Raw genomic sequence first — 23,512 nt, 5'->3', positions numbered from 1 at the left:
GGTCCTTAATTGCTTTCCTCTCACCTATTCTCTGCCTGAACTCCCAGATTCTGTATAGCCTTTCAGGCTGTGTATCCCTTCAAATGTGTTATCCTAATGAAACAGGAGGGAAGGAGGCAGGGCATAACCCTTAAAAGAATAATACAGTCATAGGACATGAGAAAAACTGGTTAGAAACAACTAGGTCCAAGATGGCAGAAGATCTGACTTCCAGTAGAACTTGAGCCTGATTTTATGCTCATTGTAATAGATTAGCATGCTAACTGACATACCACTGGTGCCAAGACAGTTCAGAGAGTAACCACAAGAAGACCAAAAAGTGGGCAGTGGTCCAATTCCTAGAAATCCCCACTCCTTTCCTAAAATAGTTGGAAAAATCCTCCTAGTCATTAGGCTGTGAAATTACCGCCCCCCCCCCCCCATAAAAACTAACCATGCCTTATTTGGCGGGGACTCTCACATTTTAAGGTGGCCCAAACTGTCTGTGGAGTGTGTTTCTCCCAAGATTGTTCTTGCCTTTTGCGATGGACCTCATTCTGTCTATAGAATGTGTACCAACTCTTTGCGACACCATGGAATACTGCATGCCAGGAGTCCCTGTCCATCACCAATTTATTCAAACTCATGTCCATCGAGTCAGTGATGCCATCCAACCTTCTCATCCTCTGTCGTCCCCTTCTCCTCCTACCTTCAATCTTTCCCAGCATCAGGGTCTTTTCCAATCAGTCAGTTCTTTGCCTCAGGTGGCCAAAATATTGGAGTTTCAGCTTCAGCATTACTCCTTCCAATGAATGTTTAGGGCTGATTTCCTGTAGGATGGTCTGGTTGGATCTCCTTGCAGTCCAAGGGACTCTCAAGAGTCTTCTCCAACACCACAGTTCAAAAGTATCAATTCTTTGACACTCAACTTTCTTTACAGTCCAACTCTCACATCCATACATGACTACTGGAAAACCATAGCTTTGACTAGATGGACCTTTGTTGATAAAGTAATGTCTGCTTTTTCATATGCTGTCTTGGTTGGTCATAATTTTCTTCCCAGGATCAAGGGTCTTTTAATTTCGTGACTGCAGTCACCATCTACAGTGATTTTGGAGCCTCCCAAAATAAAGTCTGTCACTGTTTCCATTGTTTTCCCATCTATTTGCCATGAAGTGATGGGACCAGATGTGATAATCTTAGTTTTCTGAATGTTGAGTTTTAAGCCATCTTTTTCACTCTCCTCTTTCACTTTCATCAAGAGACATTTTAGTTCTTCTTCGCTTTCTGCATAAGGGTGGTGTCATATGCGTATCTGAGGTTATTTATATTTCTCCTGGCAATCTTGATTCCAGCTTTTGCTTCATCCAGTCCATCATTTCTCATGATGTACTCTGCATATAAGTTAAATATGTAGGGTGACAATATACAGCCTTGACGTACTCCTTTTCCTATTTGGAAACAGTCAGTTGTTCCATGCCTAGGACTAACTGTTGCTTCCTGACCGGCAAACAGATTTCTAAAGAGGCAGGTTAGGTGGTCTGGTATTCCCATCTCTTAAAGAATTTTCCATAGTTTATTGTGATCCACACAGTCAAAGTCTTTGGCATAGTCAATAAAGCAGAAGTAGATGTTTTTCTGGAACTCTCTTGCTTTTTCCATGATCCATCAGATGTTGGCAATTTGATCTCTGGTTCCTCTGCCTTTTCTAAAACCAGCTTGAACATCTGGAAGTTCACAGTTCATGTAGTGTTGAAGCCTGGCTTGGAAAAATTTGAGCATTACTTTACTAGCAAGTGAGATGAGTACAACTGTGCAGTAGTTTGAGCATTCTTTGGCATTGCCTTTCTTTGGGATTGGAATGAAAACTGACATTTTCCAGTCCTGTGGCCACTGCTGAGTTTTCTAAATTTGCTGGCATATTGAGTGCAGCACTTTCACAGCATCATCTTTCAGGGTTTGAAATAGCTCAACTGGAATTCCATCACCTCCACTAGCTTTGTTCATAGTGATGCTTCTTAAAGCCCACTTGACTTCACATTCCAGGATGTCTGGCTCTAGGTGAGTGATCACACCATCATGATTATCTGGGTCATGAAGATCTTTTTTGTATAGTTCCTCTGTGTATTCTTGCCACCGCTTCTTAATATCTTCTCCTTCTTTTAGGTCCATACCATTTCTGTCCATTACTGTGCCCATCTTTGCATGAAATTTTCCCTTGATATCTCTAATTTTCTTGAAGCAATTTCTAGTCTTTCCCATTCTACTGTTTTCCTCTATTTCTTTGCATTGATTTTCTACTAGACCTTGAACCTCATTATATGCTCATTGTAATACATCATGCCATAGGGCCATCCAAGACAGGTGGGTCATGGTGAAGAGTTCTGACAAAATGTGTTCTCTAGAGAAGGGAATAGCAAACCACTTCAGCATTCTTGCATTGAGAATCCCATGAACAATGTGAAAAGGCAAAAAGATATCACACTAAAGGATGAGCCCTCCCTATCACCCTCCCCATCTCCCTGGGGCCAGATTGGTAGGTGTCCGATATGCTACTGGAGAAGACAGCAGAGAAATAACTCCAGCAGGAATGAATAGGCTGAGCCACAGCAGAAACAAAACCAAACTGTGGATGTGTCTGGTGGTGAAAATAAAGTCCAGTGGTGTAAAGAATAATATTGCATAGGAACCTGGAATATTAGGTCAATGAACCAAGGTACATTGGAAGTGGTCAAACAGGAGATGGCAAGAGTGAACATTGACATTTTAGGAATCAGCGAAGTAAAATGGACCGGAATGGGCAAATTTAATTCAGATGACCATTATATCTACTACTTCAGGCAATAATCCCTTAGAAGAAAAGGAGCAGGCCTCATAGTCAGCAAAATAATCTGAAATGCAGTACTTTAGTACAGTCTCAAAATTGACAGAATGATTTCAGTTTGTTTCCAAGGCCAACGACTCAATATCAGAGTAATCCAAGTCTATTCCACAAACACTAATGCCGGAGAAGCTGAAGGTGAACGGTTCTATGAAGACCTACAAGACCTTCTAGAACTAACATTAAAAAAAAAAAAATGTCCTTTTCATCATAGGGGACTGGAATGCAAAAGTAGTAAGTCAGGAGATACCTGGAGTAACTGGCAACTTTGGCCTCAGAGTACAAAATGAAGCAGGGAAAAGGCTAACAAGAGTTTTGCCAAGAGAATGCACTGGTCATAGCAAACACCCTCTTATAACAACACAAGAGAGGACTCTACACATGGACATCACAGACGGTCAATACCAAAATCAGATTGATTATATGCTTTGCAGCTGAATATGGAAAAGCAAACAGTTAGCAAAAACAAGACTGAGAGAAGACTGTGCCTCAGATCATGAGCCCATTATTGCAAAATTTAGACTTAAATTGAAGAAAGTAGGGAAAATTACCAGGCCATTCAAGTGTGACCTTAACTAAATCCCCTACAATTATACAGTGAAAGGGACAAATATATTCAAGGGATTAGGGCTGATAGACACAATGCCTGAAGAACTATGGATGGAATTTCATGACATTGTACAGGAGACAGGGATCAAAACCATCCCCCAAAAGAAGAAATGCAACAAGGCAAAATGGTTGTCTGAGGAGGCCTCACAAATAGCTGAGAAAAGAAGAGAAGCAAAAGGCGAAGGAGAAAGGAAAATATCTATCCATCTGAATGCAGAATTTCAAAGAATATCAAGGAGAGATAAGAAAGCATTATTAATTGAGTGATGCAAAGAAATAGAGGAAAACAATAGAATGGGAAAGACTATTGTCTTCAAGAAAATTAGAGGTACCAAGGAAACATTTCATGCAAAAATGGGCACAATAAAGGACAGAAATGGTATGGACCCTACAGAAGCAGAAAATGTTAATAAGAGGTGGCAAGAATACACAGAAGAACAATACTAAAAAGATCTTCATGACTGAGAGAACCCTGGTGGTGTGAACATTCATCTAGAGCCAGACGTCCTGGAGTGTAAAGTCAAGTGAGTCTTAGGAAATATCACTATCAACAAAGCTAGTGGAGGTGATGGAATTCCAGTTGAGCTATTTCAAATCCTAAAAGATAATGCTGTTAAAGTGCTGCACTCAATAACCCACCAAATTTGGAAAACGCAGCAGTGGCTACATGGCTTATATAGGTCAGTTTTCATTCCAATCCCTAAGAAGGGCAATGTAAAAGAATGTTCAAGTTACCACACAGGTGCGCTCATTTCACTTGCTAGCAAGGTAATGCTCAAAATTCTTCAAGCCAGGTTTCAAGAGTAGGTGAACTGAGAACTTACAGATGTACAAGCTGGATTTAGAAAAGGCAGAGGAACCAGAGATCAAATTGCCAACATCCATTGGATCATTGAAAAAGCAAGAGAATTCCAGGAAAATATATATTACTACTTTATTGACTAGAGCAAAGATTTTGACTGTGTGGATCACAACAAACTGTGGAAAATTTTTCAAGAGATGGGAATACCAGACCACCTTACTTGCCCCCTGAGAAATCTGTATGTGGGTCAGGAAGCAATAGTTAGAACTGGACATGGAACCACAGACTGGTTCAAAATTGGGAAAGGAATACATCAAGGTGGTATATTGTCTCCCTGTTTATTTAACTCATATGCAGAATATATCATGTGAAATGCTGGGCTGGATGAAGTACAAGCTGAAACCAAGTTTGCTGACAGAAATATCAGTAACCTCAGAAATGTGGATGACTCCACCCTAATGGCAGAAAGTGATGAGGGACTAAAGAGCCTTTTGAAGAAGGTGAAAGAGGAGAGTGAAAAATGTTGTATTGAAACTCATCATCTAAAAAACTAACATCATGACATTCAGTCCCATCACTTCATGGCAAATAGATGAGGAAGCAATGGAAACAGTGACAGACTTTACTTTCTTGGATTCAAAAATCCCTGCACATGGTGACTGCAGCCATGAAATTAAAAGATGCTTGCTGAAAAAAAAAAAAAGAAAGAAAGAAAGAAAGAAAGATGCTTGCTCCTTGGAAGAAAAGCTATGACAAATCTAGACAGTGCATTAAAAAGCAGAAATGTCACATTGGCAACAAAGGTCCATCTAGTCAAAGCTATGGTTTTTCCAGTAGTCATGTAGAGATGTGAAAGTTGGACCATAAAGAAGGCTGAGCACTGATGAATTGATACTTTTGAATTGTGGTACTGGAGAAGACTCTTGAGAGTCCCTTGGACTGCAAAAAGATGAAACCAGTAAATCCTAAAGGAAATCAACTCTGAATATTCATTGGAAGGACTGATGCTGAAGCTCCAATACTTGGGCTACCTGATGTGAAGAACTTACTTATTGGAAAAGACTCTGATGCTGGGAAAGATTGAAGGCAAGAGGAGAAGGGGACAACAGGATGAGATGGTTGGTGGCATCATCGACTTAATGGACATGAGCTTGAGCAAACTCTGGGAGATAGTGAAGGACAGTAAAGCCCAGTCTATTGGATTGAAAGAGCTGAACATAACTGAGTGTCTGAACAATGACAACAAAACTTCTAAATGACACTATGCACAAGGGCCATGACACTTCCAAGTCTAACCACAAAAGTTCAAAAAGTGGGCAGTGGCCCAATTCCCAAGAGTTGGGATACTCCTCTCATTAGCCTGTGAAACTGCCGAGCCAATAAAACTAACTACCCCATATTTGGGGCAGTTTACTGTCTTCCAAAATGACCCATATTCTGTCTATGGAATGTATATCTCTCTAAATAAACCTCCTTTCTCTTTACTGTGACTGCCCTTTAATTCTTTTCTGAGCAAAGCCAAGGACCCTCACTTGATAGCTAGGCCCAGGGACTCACCCACTACTTAGGGCATGACTCTCCTCTTGTGCTCTATTTTTCCAGCAGTGAATGTGGACACTCAAAGGCTAGTCATGCCCCTGGTCTTCAGTGAGTCCCTGGGACAGGATCCAAAGTTTAATAATGGCCAGCTAATAGACACAGATGGCTTAACCTCATTTCTATGACCAACTCTTGGTCATTTTTCTCTTCCCTGACTTTGTCAAGCCCCACTGTTTCCCTTCCCTACTCCTTTGGAGTAACAGGAAAATTTGGCCTTGGAATGCAGAATGAAGCAGGGCAAAGACTAATAGAGTTTTGCCAAGAAAATTCACTGGTCATAGCAAACACTGTCTTCGAACAACACAAGAGAAGACTCTACACATGGACATACCAGATGGTCAACACTGAAATCAGATTGATTATATTCTTTGCAGCCAGAGATGGAGAAGCTCTATACAGTCAACAAAAACAAGACCAGGAGCTGACTGTGGCTCAGATCATCAACTCCTTATTACCAAATTCAGACTTAAATTGAAGAAAGTAGGGAAAACCGCTAGACCATTCAGGTATGACCTAAATAAAATCCCTTATGATTATATAGTGGAAGTGAGAAATAGATTTAAGGGCCTAGATCTGATAGATAGAGTGCCTGATGAACTACGGAATGAGGTTTGTGACATTGTACAGGACACAGGGATCAAGACCATCCCCATGGAAAAGAAATGCAAAAAAGCAAAATGGCTGTCTGGGGAGGCCTTCCAAATAGCTGTGAAAACAAGAGAAGTGAAAAGCAAAGGAGAAAAGGAAAGATATACACATCTGAATGCAGAGTTCCAAAGAATAACAAGAAGAGATAAGAAAGCCTTCTTCAGTGATCAATGCAAAGAAATAGAGGAAAACAACAGAATGGGAAAGACTAGAGATCTCAATAGCAAATGAAGCAACTGACAAACAACTAATCTCAAAAATATACAAGCAACTTATGCAGTTCAATTCCAGAAAAATAAACGACCCAATCAAAAAATGGGCCAAAGAACTAAATAGACATTTCTCCAAAGAAGACATACGGATGTCTAACAAACACATGAAAAGATGCTCAACATCACTCATTATTAGAGAAATGCAAATCAAAACCACAATGAGGTACCACTTCACACCAGTCAGAATGGCTGCAATCCAAAAATCTGCTAGCAATAAATGCTGGAGGGGGTGTGGAGAAAAGGGAATCCTTCTACACTGTTGGTGGGAATGCAAACTGGTACAGCCACTTTGGAGAACAGTGTGGAGATTCCTTAAAAATTGCAAATAGAACTACTTTATGACCCAGCAATCCCACTTCTGGGCATACACACCGAGGAAACCAGAATTGAAAGAGACACATGTACCCCAATGTTCATTGCAGCACTGTTTATAATAGCCAGGACATGGAAACAACCTAGATGTCCATCAGCAGATGAATGGATAAGAAAGCTGTGGTACATATACACAATGGGGTATTACTCAGCTGTTAAAAAGAATGCATTTGAATCAGTTCTGATGAGATGGATGAAACTGGAGCCGATTATACAGAGTGAAGTAAGCCAGAAAGAAAAACACCAATACAGTAAACTAACACATATATATGGAATTTAGAAAGATGGCAATGATGACCCTGTATGCAAGACAGCAAAAAAGACACACATTTGTATAACGGACGTTTGGACTCAGAGGGAGAGGGAGAGGGTGGGATGATTTGGGAGAATGGCATTGTAACATGTATACTATCATGTAAGAATCGAATTGCCAGTCTATGTCCGACGCAGGATACAGCATGCTTGGGGCTGGTGCACGGTGATGACCCAGAGAGATGTCATGGGGAGGGAGGTGGGAGGGGGGTTCATGTTTGGGAATGCATGTATACCCGTGGTGGATTCATGTCAATGTATGGCAAAACCAATACAGTATTGTAAAGTAAAATAAAGTAAAAATTAAAATTAAAATAAATAAATAAATAAAAATAATAAAATTTAAAAAAAAGAAAATTAGAGATACCAAGGGAACATTTCATGCAAAGATGGGCTCGATAAAGGACAGAAATGGTATGGACCTAACAGAAGCAGAAGATATTAAGAAGAGATGGCAAGAATACACGGAAGAACTGTACAAAAAATCTTCACGACCCAGATAATCATGATGATGTGATCACTAATCTAGAGCCAGATATCTTGGAATGTGAAGTCAAGTGGGCCTTAGAAAGCATCACTACCAACAAAGCTAGTGGAGGTGATGGAATTCCAGTTGAGCTATTTCAAACCCTGAAAGATGATGCTGTGAAAGTGCTGCACTCGATATGCCAGCAACTTTGGAAACCTCAGCAGTGGCCACAGGACTGGAAAAGGTCAGTTTTCATTCCAATCCCAAAGAAAGGCAATGCCAAAGAATGCTCAAACTACTGCACAATTGCACTCATCTCACATGCTAGTAAAGTAATGCTCAAAATTCTCCAAGTCAGGCTTCAGCAATACGTGAATTGTGAACTCCCTGATGTTCAAGCTGGTTTGAGAAAAGGCAGAGGAACCAGAGATCAAATTCCCAACATCCGCTGGATCATGGAAAAAGTAAGAAAGTTCCAGAACAACATCTATTTCTGCTTTATTGACTATGCCAAAGCCTTTGACTGTGTGGATCATAATAAACTGTGGAAAATTCTGAAAGAGATGGGAATACAGACCACCTGACCTGCCTCTTGAGAAATCTGTATGCAGGTCAGGAAGCAAGAGTTAGAACTGGACATGGAACAACAGACTGGTTCCAAATAGGAAAAGGAGTACGTCAAGGCTGTATATTGTCACCCTACATATTTAACTTATATGCAGAGTACATCATGAGAAACACTAGGCAGGAAGAAGCACTAGCTGGAATCAAGATTGCTGGGAGAAATATCAATAACCTCAGATATGTAGATGACACCACCCTTATGGCAGAAAGTGAAGAGGAACTAAAAAGCCTCTTGATGAAAGTGAAAGAGGAAAGCGAAAAAGTTGGCTTAAAGCTCAACATTCAGAAAACGAAGAACATGGCATCCGGTCCCATCACTTCATGGGAAATAGATGGGGAAACAATGGAAACAGTGTCAGACTTTATTTTTTGGGGCTCCAAAATCACTGCAGATGGTGACTGCAGCCATGAAATTAAAAGATGCTTACTCCTTGGAAGAAAAGTTATGACCAACCTAGATAGCATATTCAAAAGCAGAGACATTACTTTGCCGACTAAGGTCTGTCTAGTCAAGGCTTTGGTTTTTCCAGTGGTCATGTATGGATGTGAGAGTTGGACTGTAAAGAAGGCTGAGTGCCGAAGAATTGATGCTTTTGAACTGTGGTGTTGGAGAAGACTCTTGAGAGTCCTTTGGACTGCAAGGAGATACAACCAGTCCATTCTGAAGGAGATCAGCCCTGGAATTTCTTTGGAAGGTATGATGCTAAAGCTGAAGCTCCAGTACTTTAGCCACCTCATGCAAAGAGTTGACTCATTGGAAAAGACTCTGATGCTGGGAGGGATTTGGGGCAGGAGGAGAAGGGATGATCAAGGATGAGATGGCTGGACGGCATCACGGACTCGATGGACATGAGTCTGAGTGAACTCCGGGAGATGGTGATGGATAGGGAGGCCTGGTTGCTGCGATTCATGGGGTCGCAAAGAGTCAGACAAGACTGAGCGACTGAACTGAACTGAACTGATCTCCCTTGAGACAGGAGGTACCTAGGCGCCCCAGGATAAAGAAATTGGAGATAAGTTCCCTGTGGGCTGAAACTCCAAGATAAGAATAACAGGCCAATGGAGAGAGGGGAGGCTTGGCCCTGCCCACATTAAAGATAACAAAGCACATATTTCTCATTCTTGCAGTTAGAGAAACACACATGCATAGAAAGCTCTTGGAGATCAAAAGAGGAGTGATGCTGACTCTACCTACCCACAGTCCTCTTCAGGGGAACCTATCTTGGCTAAGAGATACAGATGCACATATAGTAGGATCCTACCAAATACTCAGAATCAGGCAGATCTAAACAGTTGGCCAAAGGATAACCAGAAGAAATGCCCCATATAAGTAATTCAAACTACCCTGAGGGCAAGGCTCTCTCTAAGTCTGGCTGTGTATCTTTCCATACATTCTAGACTCTTTTTCCTCCTAATAAACACTCCGTTTCACTGCTTTCTATATTTTTGTGGGGATTCTTTCTCTGCAAAGCCAAAGGGCCAGGACCTCGTCATTGGCCACTGGTGCAGTGACTAAGGTTTGGTGTTCTCACCCCAAGACCGACCTCAGTCTCTGGCCAGGAACCAAATCCTGCTTCAAGCTGCTGCAGGCTCAGCCAGCCAAGATCACCCTCATTCTCCTTTTCAAACACCCAGTCACCTCTGTAAGGATAGAAGTTGTGTTCAAACAAGATTCTCTTCTGTAATGCAACAGTATATCACTAATCAAAAATCTGTTCTCATTACCATAACTAGCCTCTGGCTTTATCTGTGATAGGTTCAGTAGCTAAGAAGCCCTCCATTACAGTATTTGTTTTACAGCAATGGGATAATACTCATTAGAAATCACTAACGAAAACATTTGCTCTGTTTCAGAAAAGAACAATCCCTACACACAGCCGTGATTACAAGCTTAACAAAACTTTCCTGGGAAGTGATTATGATTTATGAATTCTGTATTAAGCATCTAAGTACATCTGTCACACACAGCATAATGGCGACTTTCTGGGTAATGATTTCCCAAAATCACAAATGATGTTTAAATTCCCAGTGATTTACACATTTGGAAGAGTGTGAGTGTGTCTTGGGTGATTGTGTATTAAACTCAAATACTAGGTTTATACCATCACCTTTGTGCTTTCCTTCTGGGTCTCAGAATCTGGAAGTGCAGTCTTGCATGGGGGCAAAGAATTGCTACCCTGACGGAATGTTCCAGTATGTCTTAGATGGCTTTTGTGAAATGGAGCAGGACCCATGGAGACTTCCTGGGTACACATCCTTTCGTGTCCTCATTTATTATGTTTAGGAAATAGGCATTAGTCAGCCTCCTTGACCGTCCTTTAGTTGTAAAGAGCAGATTCAAACAGTTACTAATCAGAGGAGGGAGGGGATACAGAAATGAAGGGGGAACAGTCAGTAAAGGATAGAGCAGCATGGGGCAAAGTCCTGGTTCCTTTTCATGAAATACACATAACAATTTCTTTCAGTTCTGCAGGAACTAAGACCCCCACCCAGAGAAAGGAAGGCAACTTCAGGTTGAACACCAGCTTTCCGAAGCACCAACCTGTCATTTCACCATAGACCAATCAGAAGAATAGACTTCCCTGGTGGCTTAGATGGTAAAGAATCCACCTGCAATGCGGGAGACCTGGATTTGATCCCTGGGTTGGGAAGATGCCCTGGAGAAGGCAATGGCAACCCACTCCAGTATTCTTGCCTGGAGAATTCCATGGACAGAGGAGTCTGGTGGGCTACAGTCCATGGAATCACAAAGAGTTGGGCACGACTGAGTGACTAAGTACAACACAATCAGAAGACAGTCTGCACAGAGTGGAAGATTACAAACCCTGATCTCCTCCCCAAACAATTCGATTAACCCTTTAAAACTGCTCTTTAAAACAGAGAAGAATCTTGTTAAGTTACACTTGTCTCTGGAGTACTGGGTTTTGAACAGTGAGCAGCAGAACCTGACTTCAGTAACATTTGCTTATCTTTAGCGTTTTTCAATATATCTCAGAAATCATGAAAAACTACTTTAGAAAGAATACAGAATTCGAGACTTCCCTTGTGGTCCCGTGGCTAAGACTCCATGCTCCCAATGCAAAGGGCTTGGGTTGGATCACTGGTCAGGAAACTAGATCCCACATGGTGCAACTAAAGATCCTCTAAGCCACACTGCAACTAAAGAGTTGTCTCAACTGAAGATCCTGTATGCTGTAATTAAGCCCCAGAGCAGCCACAAACAAAAAAAAAAAAAAAAAGAAAGAAAGAAAAGAAAGAAACAAAGAAAGAAAGCAAGCAGGATTCAAAGAGCTTGTATTTAACTTCAAATTCTGGTATCTGTTTAAGGTGTGGTGTTAGGAAGCACCAATCCCGGGAATGCAACTCTCCCTTCCCATGTTTATGAGCTTTGATTTTCCTCATACCCTTTAGTTCTGAGTCGTGTGAATACAGTATGTATTCTTAGCATTCCCTGGGTTTATTCTTTCTGCTTATTCTAGTCTCTACTCCTTGGCTTTCTGACTCCCTGATGAACCTTTCCTATTCTTCAAAATCCAGTTCAAGCCTGCAGTTTTTGCTGCCTCCACTTCTGCCCCCACCACCTCCCTTTGGTCTCTTCTCCCACCTCTGTTGCAATAGCAACCTGCTCATCCCACAACCCTCCTCTGGGTGTCTGTATTTTTTCACTATGCCAGTTTCCATACAGTAAGGAACATTGTACCCCTAGTGCCTAGCATGATCTCTGACACGAGGAAGAATTCAGTAAGTGATTATGGAACAAACAATTGAAGCTCTTTTTGCTTCCAGAGATTAATTATGTTACAGATTGTAATCAAGAGCTGAGAATTAATTTTTCTTTCCTTTTTCCAGTATTGTGTGCACACACAAAAATGCAACATGATTTAAAGAAAAATCTACAGAGTACTGAAAAAAATAGGCAAGTCTGATCACAGGTTCTGCATCCCCTCTGGACTGGGAGCAGGGAGAGTGGCTGTGGGAAGGGATGTATGAACATGTCACTTACATTTTGCAGCTGGACATGATTCTTCACCAAGTTTTCGGACTTTGCCATTGTGCTAGATGCTTTGAGACTGTAGTTTTTACCATTGTGTGGCTCTTTCAGCTGCTCTTGAATTTGTTTAGCTTGTTTCCTGCAAGTTTAAATAAATCCATGTATAAATAGTCACATAAATTTATGCCTGTTTTTTTGAGGTTCATTCACTCCCAACATCTATACTTGTCATTTTCTATAGCAAGATAAACTCAGTTAACAGAGAGTCCTCCCTTCATTTTCAACCCCACCAAGAAATACTTGGCATAACCCATTAATAACCCGGATTCACACCCCATGGCACTCTAAAGGCAGAAATGTAATGCATGGTCCTCACCCTACTGGATGTAAGAGGTCCTTAACCTTGAGTGCTCAGCTAAAGAGAATTAGGAATGCTCTGAAGTTACAAGTAGACAACTTTGACACTTGGACCTAGCAGCCACATATAACATTTTTGCAAAGTTACGTTTATATCTGTCCATTTCAGATAGGTATAGCTTGACTGGATAACTTGCACACATGCCATAACAGGGGTCTGTTTTCCTTTTTACAGTTTAAAAACACTTCATTTATTTTTACCATCTGCCCTCAATGCAGAATTTATTAGAACGTTTGTAAATAATAAGAAAAAAATTAACTCCTGAAGGAATAATTTATAAGTAATAAAAATAAACTCTTGAAAGATGCCAAGCATCATTTGAAATGTTTTACATGTCTTAGCTCACTTATTTTTCACAATAATTCTGTATGACAAGGCACTAATCCTATGCTTATTCAATAGATGAGAAAACTGAGGCACAGAGAAGTTAAATAATTTGTCCAAAGTCAAACAGCTAGACAGTGGTAGAGCTGGGTTAGAACCGAATGAATCTGGCTGCACAGTCCTCATTTTGAGGCACTACTCACGACTGTCAAACCACTTGCCCATGGTTACACTGCTTCTTGGTGGGAAGGCTGAGACTAGTCTCAGGTTTTGGATTCCAAGTAAATTACCCCTGCCTGCAAATGTGGAGTGACTGTTTGAACTGTACAAAGTACTGCCTTATTAGCTGCTCTCCTAAGAGCTTTATAGAAATTAACTATCAACAAAAGACCCAGTACCCATGAAACAAACAAGCAAACAAACTTCACAGAATCATATGCCCTAGACTTCTGCCTCTTTCCCCAGGGTCCACGCCAAGGATAGAGCCTTTGGTGGCGACTGTTCACCATCTCTCCAAGTGAGTTTTTTGAGGTAGACATCCCTCTATACACCATGGGCTTGAGTATCAGAGGGACTGAGATTTGAATTCCAGCTCTGTGTCCCAACAGCTTTGTTTTGACTCCTCAGATCAAAATGACTGATTCCCCAAACTTCTGTGAGCCTCAGTTTCCTCCTCTGTCAATGGAGTTTGGATAAGCTCTCTTCCATAAATACTGTGGACATGTGGAGAGTATTAATCAGTTACACTCAGTATTAATCAGTTACACTCATCACTTAGTAAGCTTAGTTATATGGGCAGATGACGGAATCAGGACACTGGTTCAGACATAAAAGAAGGGATCTTGTTAATTGCCTCTCTCACAAGCAAGTCACAGAATTGCTACAAGAATTGGAGGTCTATGCATTATCATCTCCTCTGAATTTAAAATACTCATGTGATGTCATTATGTTTAAATATTTATCTTTTCAATTATTTGGGGGGCTTTTATCTCTAGTACTCTTAGTTGTTTTAATATACTTGTAATAGTCTATCTACTTCCTAACAGCTAATCTGTAGCCTGTTGTTAGAAACAAGTCTATCCTATCAGCATTTTAAGAAGCACAGGAAAGCCACAGAATCCTGTCAGGGACTCACTGATGAAGCAGATGGGAGATGAGGAAGTTCTGCTGGAATAAGTCATCAGGAGGCAGTGAAGGGGGCTTCACACAGAGGAAGAACATGATCATTTTTCCAAGAATTAGCTGTAGAAATACTAATGATCTTTTCAGTAATTCCCTAATTCAGCATTTGGGAAGTATAAACATCTAAAGGAATTTTCCTCATAAAAATGTCTGATTGCATTTCCTAAATCCTTTTAATAATTTGCTTTCCTTTAGCCCCCTCTTACCTTGTCTTGACTCACTAATACTCCAGAACATATGGGCTTCCTTTTCTAACCTGCCTCCTTTTCTATCATCCCTCAGCTCTCTCAAGGCACACATTTTTGCCCTTTCGTCCTCCCCTCAGCAGATGGGAACAAAGGGAAGTGAGAAGCATCTGTCTGCAATGCCATCAGCTCTCAGGAGAGCAGTGGCTCTGGGGAAGACAAGATACAAGTATTGCACACTGGAACACACTAGCCTAACAATGTCAGTGCGATTTCTAGAGTTCAGTGAGTTTTAAGTTGCTCTGGGTCAATTCATCAGGAAGAAATGAGACGTACAGGGGTGGGATATCAGACCCAACAAGTCCATCAGGAGATGTTGTTTGTGATGCTGCAGTCTGGTTCCCTGCGGAAGCAGACACTGAGACGGAGATCGTGTGCAGGATTTTTATTAGTGAGGTCTCTTAAGATCGACACCTGTGGAAACTAAGCGAAGGAAGCAGGAAGGGGCAAAAGGAGTTGGAATGTGATGCAGCCTCCGGTGAAAACCTCAGCAAATCCCACAGGGAGCTCTGAAGCTGGTGTGGCTTTCACCCCAAGGTGGGGCAGTGGTCTAGGCCTTCAAAGCCTCACACTGACCTGTCATCAGATGCTGGCTGTCTCAGGTCAAGGAACTCTTATAACTGTGTACTAGCTTATATTAGTACTTATGTGTACTAACTTACAACTGTGTGGGGACTAAGGCCACCACAGAGGAAGAGAATCATAGCATCATATCAGAACACCCGTTGCCTGTCCTTCAGTGCCTTGCTTTGTGATCTAAAATCTCTTCAGGGGATGAGATACAGTCAGGGCAAGTTGTAGCATATCTGTTTTCTACCCCTAGCGTCAGTTCCCCTTTTTCCTCCTGTGCTTTCTTAGTTGTGATAATTATTTGTCCCAGTTCCTGCTCCTGGAACATCCTTCTGTTGCTGTTGTTCAGTCACTAAGTCACATCCAGGTCTTTGTAACACCATGGGCAGCAGCACGCCAGGCTTCCCTGTCCTTCACTATTGCCTGGAGTTTGCTCAGACTCATATCCATTGAGTCGATGATGCCATCCAACCGTCTCATCCTCTGTTGCCCCCTTCTCCTCCTGCCCTCCATCTTTCCCAGCAGCAGAGTCTTTTCCAGTGAGTCGGCTCTTCTCATCAGGTGGCCAAAGTAACTGGAGTTTCAGCTTCAGGATCAGTCCTTCCAATGAATATTCAGGACTGATTTCCTTTAGGATTGAATGGTTTGATCTCTTTGCTATCCAAGGAAGTCTCAGCAGTCTTCAGCACCACAGTTTGAAAGCATCAATTCTTCGGTGCTCAGCCTTTTTTGGTTCAACTCTCATCCACCATTACTCCTGGAAAAACCATAGCTTTGACTATATGGACCTTTGTGGGCAAAATGATATCTCTGCTTTTTAATATGCTGCCTAGGTTTGTCATAGCTTTCCTTCTGAGGATCAAGTGTCTTTTAATTTCATGGCTGCAGTTACCATCTGGAGCGCAAAATCACCTCCAAAATCACTGTTTCCACTTTTCCCCCATCTATTCCACGTCCCCACCCCCACCCCCCACCGATGTATCTCTTTTCCTATTTCAATTCATTTTCAGAGTTCAATTATGTCTTTCATTTCCTAAGTCTAATAAGGACTCCCGCTGCCAGCCTTATACTTCTTAGCCCATACGAGTTAAAAGTAAAAGGGAAATCTAGAAAAAATTTATAGTTGCCATATGAGCCGTATCAGCCAGATCTGAAAGGCTCAATTAATGGTTCCATTAACTACTTATCGGAATACTTGAACTTTTTGGAATTGATGAGAAAAGAATTTATTTCACTGTGACCTTCAAAGTGGTTGGGGTTCAATTAACTCAGAAAATTCTGTGAATTCAAGAAGGTGTTCCTTACTTCTACCTCTTCTTGTTACCTATGTTCAAACTTTCATTGGCTAATAATGTGCTGTAATATTCTATCAGGTGAGGTCATGCCATATCACAGATGGCAAGAGAATGGAGAAAGGACCAGAGTGGCAGGACCCGAATAATTATGGGAAGTAGAACAAATAACCAAGAGAATGTTTTGGTTAAGTCCTGATTCTCTCTGGGCACAGTAAATTCCAGTGTATAGGATGGAGTTTCAAGTGAATTTATCAGGAAACCAATGATAGACATGTCCCAGAATCCTAGAAGACTTAGGACTTCCAAGATGAGTTTAAAAAAAAAAAGTATACACATTGAAAAAAAAATCTTATAATGTTTGAAGGCAAAGAAAAAGTAGAGCCTGTTTATTCTGCTATCCCCAAGGTTTCTGGAGGGAATTAGAATCCCAGGAATGAGGGCAAAGAAACTTGTGCCAAGGTGTTAAAAAAATTTTACATCACTTTCAGCTATATAAATTAGATGCTTGGTGTGCAATGTGGTCTTCCTCTCAGAGAAAAATAAAGGAAAACTATGCTTGGAAATTGTCCTAGAAGAAGGTAATATTCTCTAAGTCTCTGATGAGAACTACAGCTCCAGTTGGAAGAGTCTTCAAATTTCATTATTCCTTTGTTATTTTTAGACATATATATATATATATATATATATATATATATATATATATAAAATATGTGTCCTGGCTGGGCAGGCAGAAAAATAACAGCTTCCTGATTAATCATCTCCCACTGGTTCAGTCTTCTGAGTCTCCCATTATGCATAGAAAGTTGAACAGTGTTTCCATGAAAACCTCTGACACCTTGCTGAGCCCCAGGAGGATGTGCTCATCACTGAGCCCACTTGCAGCCCACGGAAGGAGAGGCTAACAGCTCTGAAGACAGAAATCCTCTAGTTACCCAGCTGTTCTCTGTTCTTGTGACTGTTGTTATCAGTCTTTTCTTTAAGTGTGGTACAACTACAGATTATATTCCAAAAATAAGTGTTTATCTACTTCTTCATAGTAATTTGCATATTGTTAAATACACAGCTTTCTCCCACACAGCACTTGCAAGGTGACTCTCCTAATGCCCTGCTGAGTGTGATTAACCCTCTTGTGCTCAGGGAACTCTACTCACCTTGCAGCTACCCTGCCTGTAAGTTCCAGTGTGTAGACATCCTAGGTGTTAACAACAACAAGGCTTCAATGAGTATTTACTTTTTAAACACTATGCTGCCTTCTTTACAGTATTATCCCACTAATCCTTAAATTATCTAAGGTAGACATTATTTTTGGCCATATTTTAGCTATATTTTACCAAAATGGAAATCAAGGCTGAATGTAATTTCCCTAATAATACTGAATAAGCAAGTGGCGGACTGAAGATGTGAATACAGCTTAGGCTGATGCATGTAAAATCCTGACCATGAAACCATGTAGCCTGTTAAGAACATAAAGAGCTATGGACTGCAGCAGGGCACAACATTCCTGATTCACCTCAAGCAGTTTCACCATCTAGGGGGAGGACCACATGAGTCAACAGCTGGGTGGTGAACAGCATGCAATTTAAAGTAGAATTGTAGAGATGCAAAGACCCGTTGTCAATTTCCTACTGTGGGGCTTTGACAAATCAATACTTTAAAATCAAATTCTGATGCGATTTGAAAAATTGAGCAATAATGCATAATTTCCGTTGTTGTGAGGATTGGGAGATAATGAATGAAAAGCCCAGCATCCCTGATAACGTGTTTAAAACTGAACACTAACAACTACCACAGTCAAGAGTTGCTTAGGAGACACAACAATGAAATATAATGTAGCATCCTGGGGGTGGGGGGAAACAACAGCAAAAAAACACATGAGGTAAAAACTAAGGATATATGAACTTAGTTAGTAACACTATTCCACCACTGTCCTACTGTTTGTGGCAAAGGCAGCATACTAATGAAAGACACTAAAAATAGGGGAAATTGTGTCTGGGCTATATCAGATCTATCTGTACTATTTTCATGGCAATTTCAAAAATCTAAACCTATTCTGAAATAGTTTATTAAAAATAATAGTTACTAATTTTGGATTCATATCTGAGGCTCTATTATTTCTTAAAAGTGCTGTTCTTTTTGAAGATAGACACACAACATGCAGAAAAGTATCACAGACTATATTTGGAAACCGATCCATTTTTAGAAGGGCAAGTGGGTAGAAAAATACAAGTCCAAAGTAAAGCAATTACTTGTTGGCTTGGATTCCAGACAAGCTGTAGGAACAGAATCTATGCCAGCTTCTCAAGGCCTGTCTACCTTACAAGAAACCAAGCAGTATAATAGTTTTATCTGTATTTCTTAAGGGCAGATTATGTCATTTACATAAATAAAATACCTTTGCCAATGTTATTTGTAACATGTATATGTAAACATATATGTATATACACATGCATACTTATAAATACATGTGTATATTTTTAATTCTACTTTGGTGAAGTCGCTTAGTCGTGTCCGACTCTTTGTGACCCATAGACTGTAGCCTACAAGGCTCCTCCCTCCGTGGGATTCTCCAGGCAAGAGTACTGGAATGGGTTGCCATTTCCTTCTCCAGAGGATCTTCCCAACCCAGGGATCAAACCCGGATCTCCCACATTCCAGGCAGACGCTTTAACCTCTGAGCCACCAGGGAAGATCAAAGAGTACTGGAGTGGGTTGCCATTTCCTTCTCCAGGGGATCTTCCCAACCCAGGGATTGAACCTGGGTCTCCTGCATTGCAGGGAGACACTTTACCGTCTGAGCCACCAGGGAAGTCCTTCAGGAAAAAAAAAAAACAAAAAACAAAACAATGCTTTTGGCAGAAGATTTGGTTTCTTGGCAAGGTAAGCATAGGGCATATTCTAGATGTCCATACTAACTGGTGAACCAAGGTAGATTTTATAGTGTTCATATTTCACATTTGGCTAGAACCTTTATGGGTATCAAATAAAATACTATAAAAGGAATAGAGTTTTTTTTTTTTCATAAAAGGTTAGATGTTCAGCAGTGACCTCTCTTTTCAGAAGAGTTAACTCCTTAGTGACAGGCTGATGTTGAGCCTTTAATTCTGGCAGGCCATCAAAAAATGCAAAGAACACAGAGTGTTCATGATCACAGAGAAGAATGATCACTATGTGCATCAAAGATGAACCACACACACACATACACTTATGCACACGCTGTACACACTCACCACAGGCTACCAAAGATTCAGAGTCATTTAAGGATGTCTGATGGGCCCATGTGCACAAAATCCTTCTGCCTAGAGCTCAGACGGAGAACTGAAAGACAAAGTGCTTCCTCTGAGAAGTAACCTTTGAACACTTGAGAGAAATGGTCTTACTTGCTTTTGAAGTAGAACGCTGCACAGAACATGCCCACGATGACAATTCCAAAGATGATACATGAAATTGACAGCACCTGCCTTTGATAAACTTCTTCACTCTCTGCGAATTTAAAAAAGAGAATTAGAATGGAAGTTAGCATGGCTCAGCAGACACAATCTCCATAGTTGTATTTTTGAGCTGGTAGGAGCCTTTCAAAGCCAAGTTTTTTTGTTCCTATCATCAATAGGAAAACACGAGGACATTACTACAATTCAGTGTCTTTGCAGTGGTCTACAGGACAGCTGTTATTATTATTATTATTTTTTGTATCTGTATGGGTAAATAGAACTCATGTATGGATATCACAATTACAAATCTTATCAAAAGAATTTTCATGACTTTAAGACATAGTAGGAGCATTTAAACATGATGGTGGGGGTCCCAAATAATCTGCTATCAGAAAATTCCTACTCCAGTGATGACCTCCAATTTATGTGATACTGATGACTGTGTTTTCTGATTAGGTCCCTGGCTGTCAGTCTCCCATTCATCCACCCACTACTATGACTGACATGAATGAGAAAGGACTTCAATGTCCATGTGAATATTTACTTAGTCATCCTGTGACCTCCTCAGTACCAATAATCTGGCAAAATAACCTCAACCTCTACTACCACGGTTATATCGTAGAGCTTCTTAATGTAGAAAAATAATAATTCAAAAACAAACCATTTCAATTTTTGGACATTAACATTTATACTTCTAGCACACTTGCTGAAATATGTCTACTGCAACAGTTCTTTCATCTCATCAAGACCTTTCATCCATAGGTCTCAGAACTTTCTGTTAATTATCCTCCTCTTGTCTTCATTAATTTCTTTACATTGCACAAGACACTCTGGTCTATTTACCTTCCTTCCTTCTTTGTCCCTCCCTCTCTCTCTTTCATCTTTCCTTTCTTCTTCTTTTCGGTATTCCTCTCTCCCCTTTCCCTTCTTTCTTCTCTCTTTTCTCCCTTCCATCCATCCACTCATCATGCACTGTATCTTCTCCTTGAATATGACTGTACTTTTTAAAGTTTTGTTGTTGTTGTTGTTGTTGTTGCTGTTGTTCCTTCAGTAGTATGTTAGCAAACAATGTACTATAAGAACTATTCTCTCTCCTTTCCCCCCTTAGGCTTTAATTCCATTTTTAATGTCTTTATTCAGACTGGACTACCAAAAAAAAAAAAAAATAAAGACAGAAAGCAAACCTAAGAGAATATCACATTATCCACATTTTTGAATAAATGAAAAGGGGCAATTATGTGGCCCTGGCAAGACTTGGTTGAAATTTAAATTTGGAAAGATTCAAATTAAAGAGAAAAAAAGTATGTCATTGAGACCTTGTTTGGACATATACCATCTTAAAGAATGTCATTCTTTTCAATCTTTGAAGTGAACTTGGAAACAAGTAGGTAGATCTACCAAGTTATAAAGAATTTCATTTCACTAAGTTGCTCTGAGTTGGTGACTCTAATGGAATAAGTATGACTTACAGATAATAATCTACTCCACCCTGCTTCTGCCAATAAAAAGAACTATGCAGATGGTGGATTATAGTACCTATGAAAACAAAAGAGGTAAAACTGTGTTCACTACAAGAATGATTTCTGCATAAAATTAACAGGGTGTTTTTGTTCATTTTTTGAATCTAGTCAAATATAGCTTGGGAAAATGCACAAAATCAATTCTGAGTTTAAATCAAGAGTGAAATTAAAACTCCAAAGACTGTGAATGGATTTATAGACCCAGATGGAGTTACAGTGCTGGTACTCTCAATGCCTTTGGTTCAGAGTGCTGCACAAGAACAAGCCTGGAGAAGAACAGGAAGCAAGGGGTTGGAAGCCTGGCAATTTTTGCGTTTGACTTTCATTTTAGCCACCTCTAATATGAGTAACAAAAGATATATTTCTTTACCTTTATAAATTTTAATTTCTACCTAAATAAAGGCTGCTGCTACTGCTACTGCTGCTAAGTCGCTTCAGTCATGTCCGACTCTGTGCGACCCCATAGATGGCCTCCCACCAGGCTCCTCTGTCCCTGGGATTATCCAGACAAGAATACTGGAGTGGGTTGCCATTTCCTTCTGCAGTGCATGAAAGTGAAAAGTGAAAGTGAAGTCGCTCAGTCATGTCCGACTCTGTGTGACCCCATAGATGGCCTCCCACCAGGCTCCTCTGTCCCTGGGATTCTCCAGGCAAGAATACTGGATATTTCCAGTGATATAAAATGCTGACAGTAATAAATATTGTAACAAGGAGGTATATAATCTGACAAAAGATATCACATGGAAAATTGACCTATTCACAGAGTCCAGAGAACAGAGATTTTAAATATAAAACAGGATCCAATTAGGCAAGAGGAATAGGGATGGGCAAAGTGGTCCAGGAAGAGAAGACAAGTTGTGCAAAGGCTCTTTGCTAGGATATAAAATGGCAGGTTCAAGAATCTGGAAAGTTTTTACTCTACCACTGGGCCTTTGCAAAAGTTATTTTCTATTCCCCACCAGCTTAGCTTCCCAGCTGGTGCCAGTGGTAATGAATCCACCTGCCAAGGCAGGCAACACAAGGGACAAAGGTTTGATCCCTGGCTTGGAAGATCCCTGGAGGAGGAAATGGCAAGCTACTCTGGTGTTCTTGGATGGAGAACTCCATGGACAGAGGAGCCTGGTGGGCTACAGTCCATGGGGTTGCAAAGAGTCAGACACAGCTGAGTGAGCAAGTGCACAATGCACACCCAGCTTAGCAGAGCAACACAGACACAACAGGAACATGGTTCACAGTGAGCATGTCTTTACAACAGCAGGAAGGCACCGAAAAATTTGACAGAGGAGAGTGATGTGATAATATTTGCATTTTTTTCCTGCAATTTACACAAAAGATTAGGAAGGGTAAAGTAAATGCAGAGTCCTGTTAGAAGGCAATTATATCAGCTTAGACATCATGAGAAACACTGCGCTGGAAGAAGCACAAGCTGGAATCAAGATTGCTGGGAGAAATATCAATAACTTCAGATATGCAGATGACACCACCCTTATGGCAGAAAGTGAAGAGGAACTAAAAAGCCTCTTGATGAAAGTGAAAGAGGAGAGTGAAAAAGTTGGCCTAAAGCTCAACATTTAGAAAACTAAGATCATGGCATCTGGTCCCATCACTTCATGGGAAATAGATGGGGAAACAGTGGGAACAGTGGTTGACTTTATTTTGGGGGGGCTCCAAAATCACTGCAGATGGTGACTGCAGCCATGAAATTAAAAGATGCTTACTCCTTGGAAGGAAAGTTATGACCAACCTAGATAGCATATTCAAAAGCAGAGACATTACTTTGCCAACAAAGGTCCGTCTAGTAAAGGCTATGGTTTTTCAGTGGTCATGTTTGGATATGAGAGTTGGACTGTGAAGAAAACTGAGCGCCGACAAATTGATGCTTTCGAACTGTGGTGTTGGAGAAGACTCTTGAGAGTTCCTTGGACTGCAAGGAGGTCCAACCAGTCCATCCTAAAGGAGATCAGTCCTGGGT

General features: G+C 40.7%; 1 protein-coding gene across 4 annotated transcripts in view; it reads right to left on the bottom strand.

The window, feature by feature from the left end:
- The window catches only part of NRG3 (neuregulin 3), a 1,235,273-nt gene that overhangs the window by 29,892 nt on the left and 1,181,869 nt on the right, over window positions 1-23,512 (bottom strand). For all 4 annotated transcript variants that reach the window (XM_060406805.1, XM_060406806.1, XM_042241140.2 and 1 more), the window contains exons 5-6: window positions 19,970-20,072; window positions 12,571-12,697 (exon numbers count right to left, since the gene is read on the bottom strand). In XM_060406805.1, coding sequence (XP_060262788.1) covers window positions 12,571-12,697; window positions 19,970-20,072 — 230 coding nt within the window. The remainder of the gene's footprint in view (window positions 1-12,570; window positions 12,698-19,969; window positions 20,073-23,512) is intronic.

Source organism: Ovis aries, chromosome 25 (assembly GCF_016772045.2).
Source record: "Ovis aries strain OAR_USU_Benz2616 breed Rambouillet chromosome 25, ARS-UI_Ramb_v3.0, whole genome shotgun sequence".
NCBI classification, from domain to species: Eukaryota; Metazoa; Chordata; class Mammalia; order Artiodactyla; family Bovidae; genus Ovis; species Ovis aries.
This window is presented reverse-complemented; position numbering and strand designations above follow the sequence as displayed.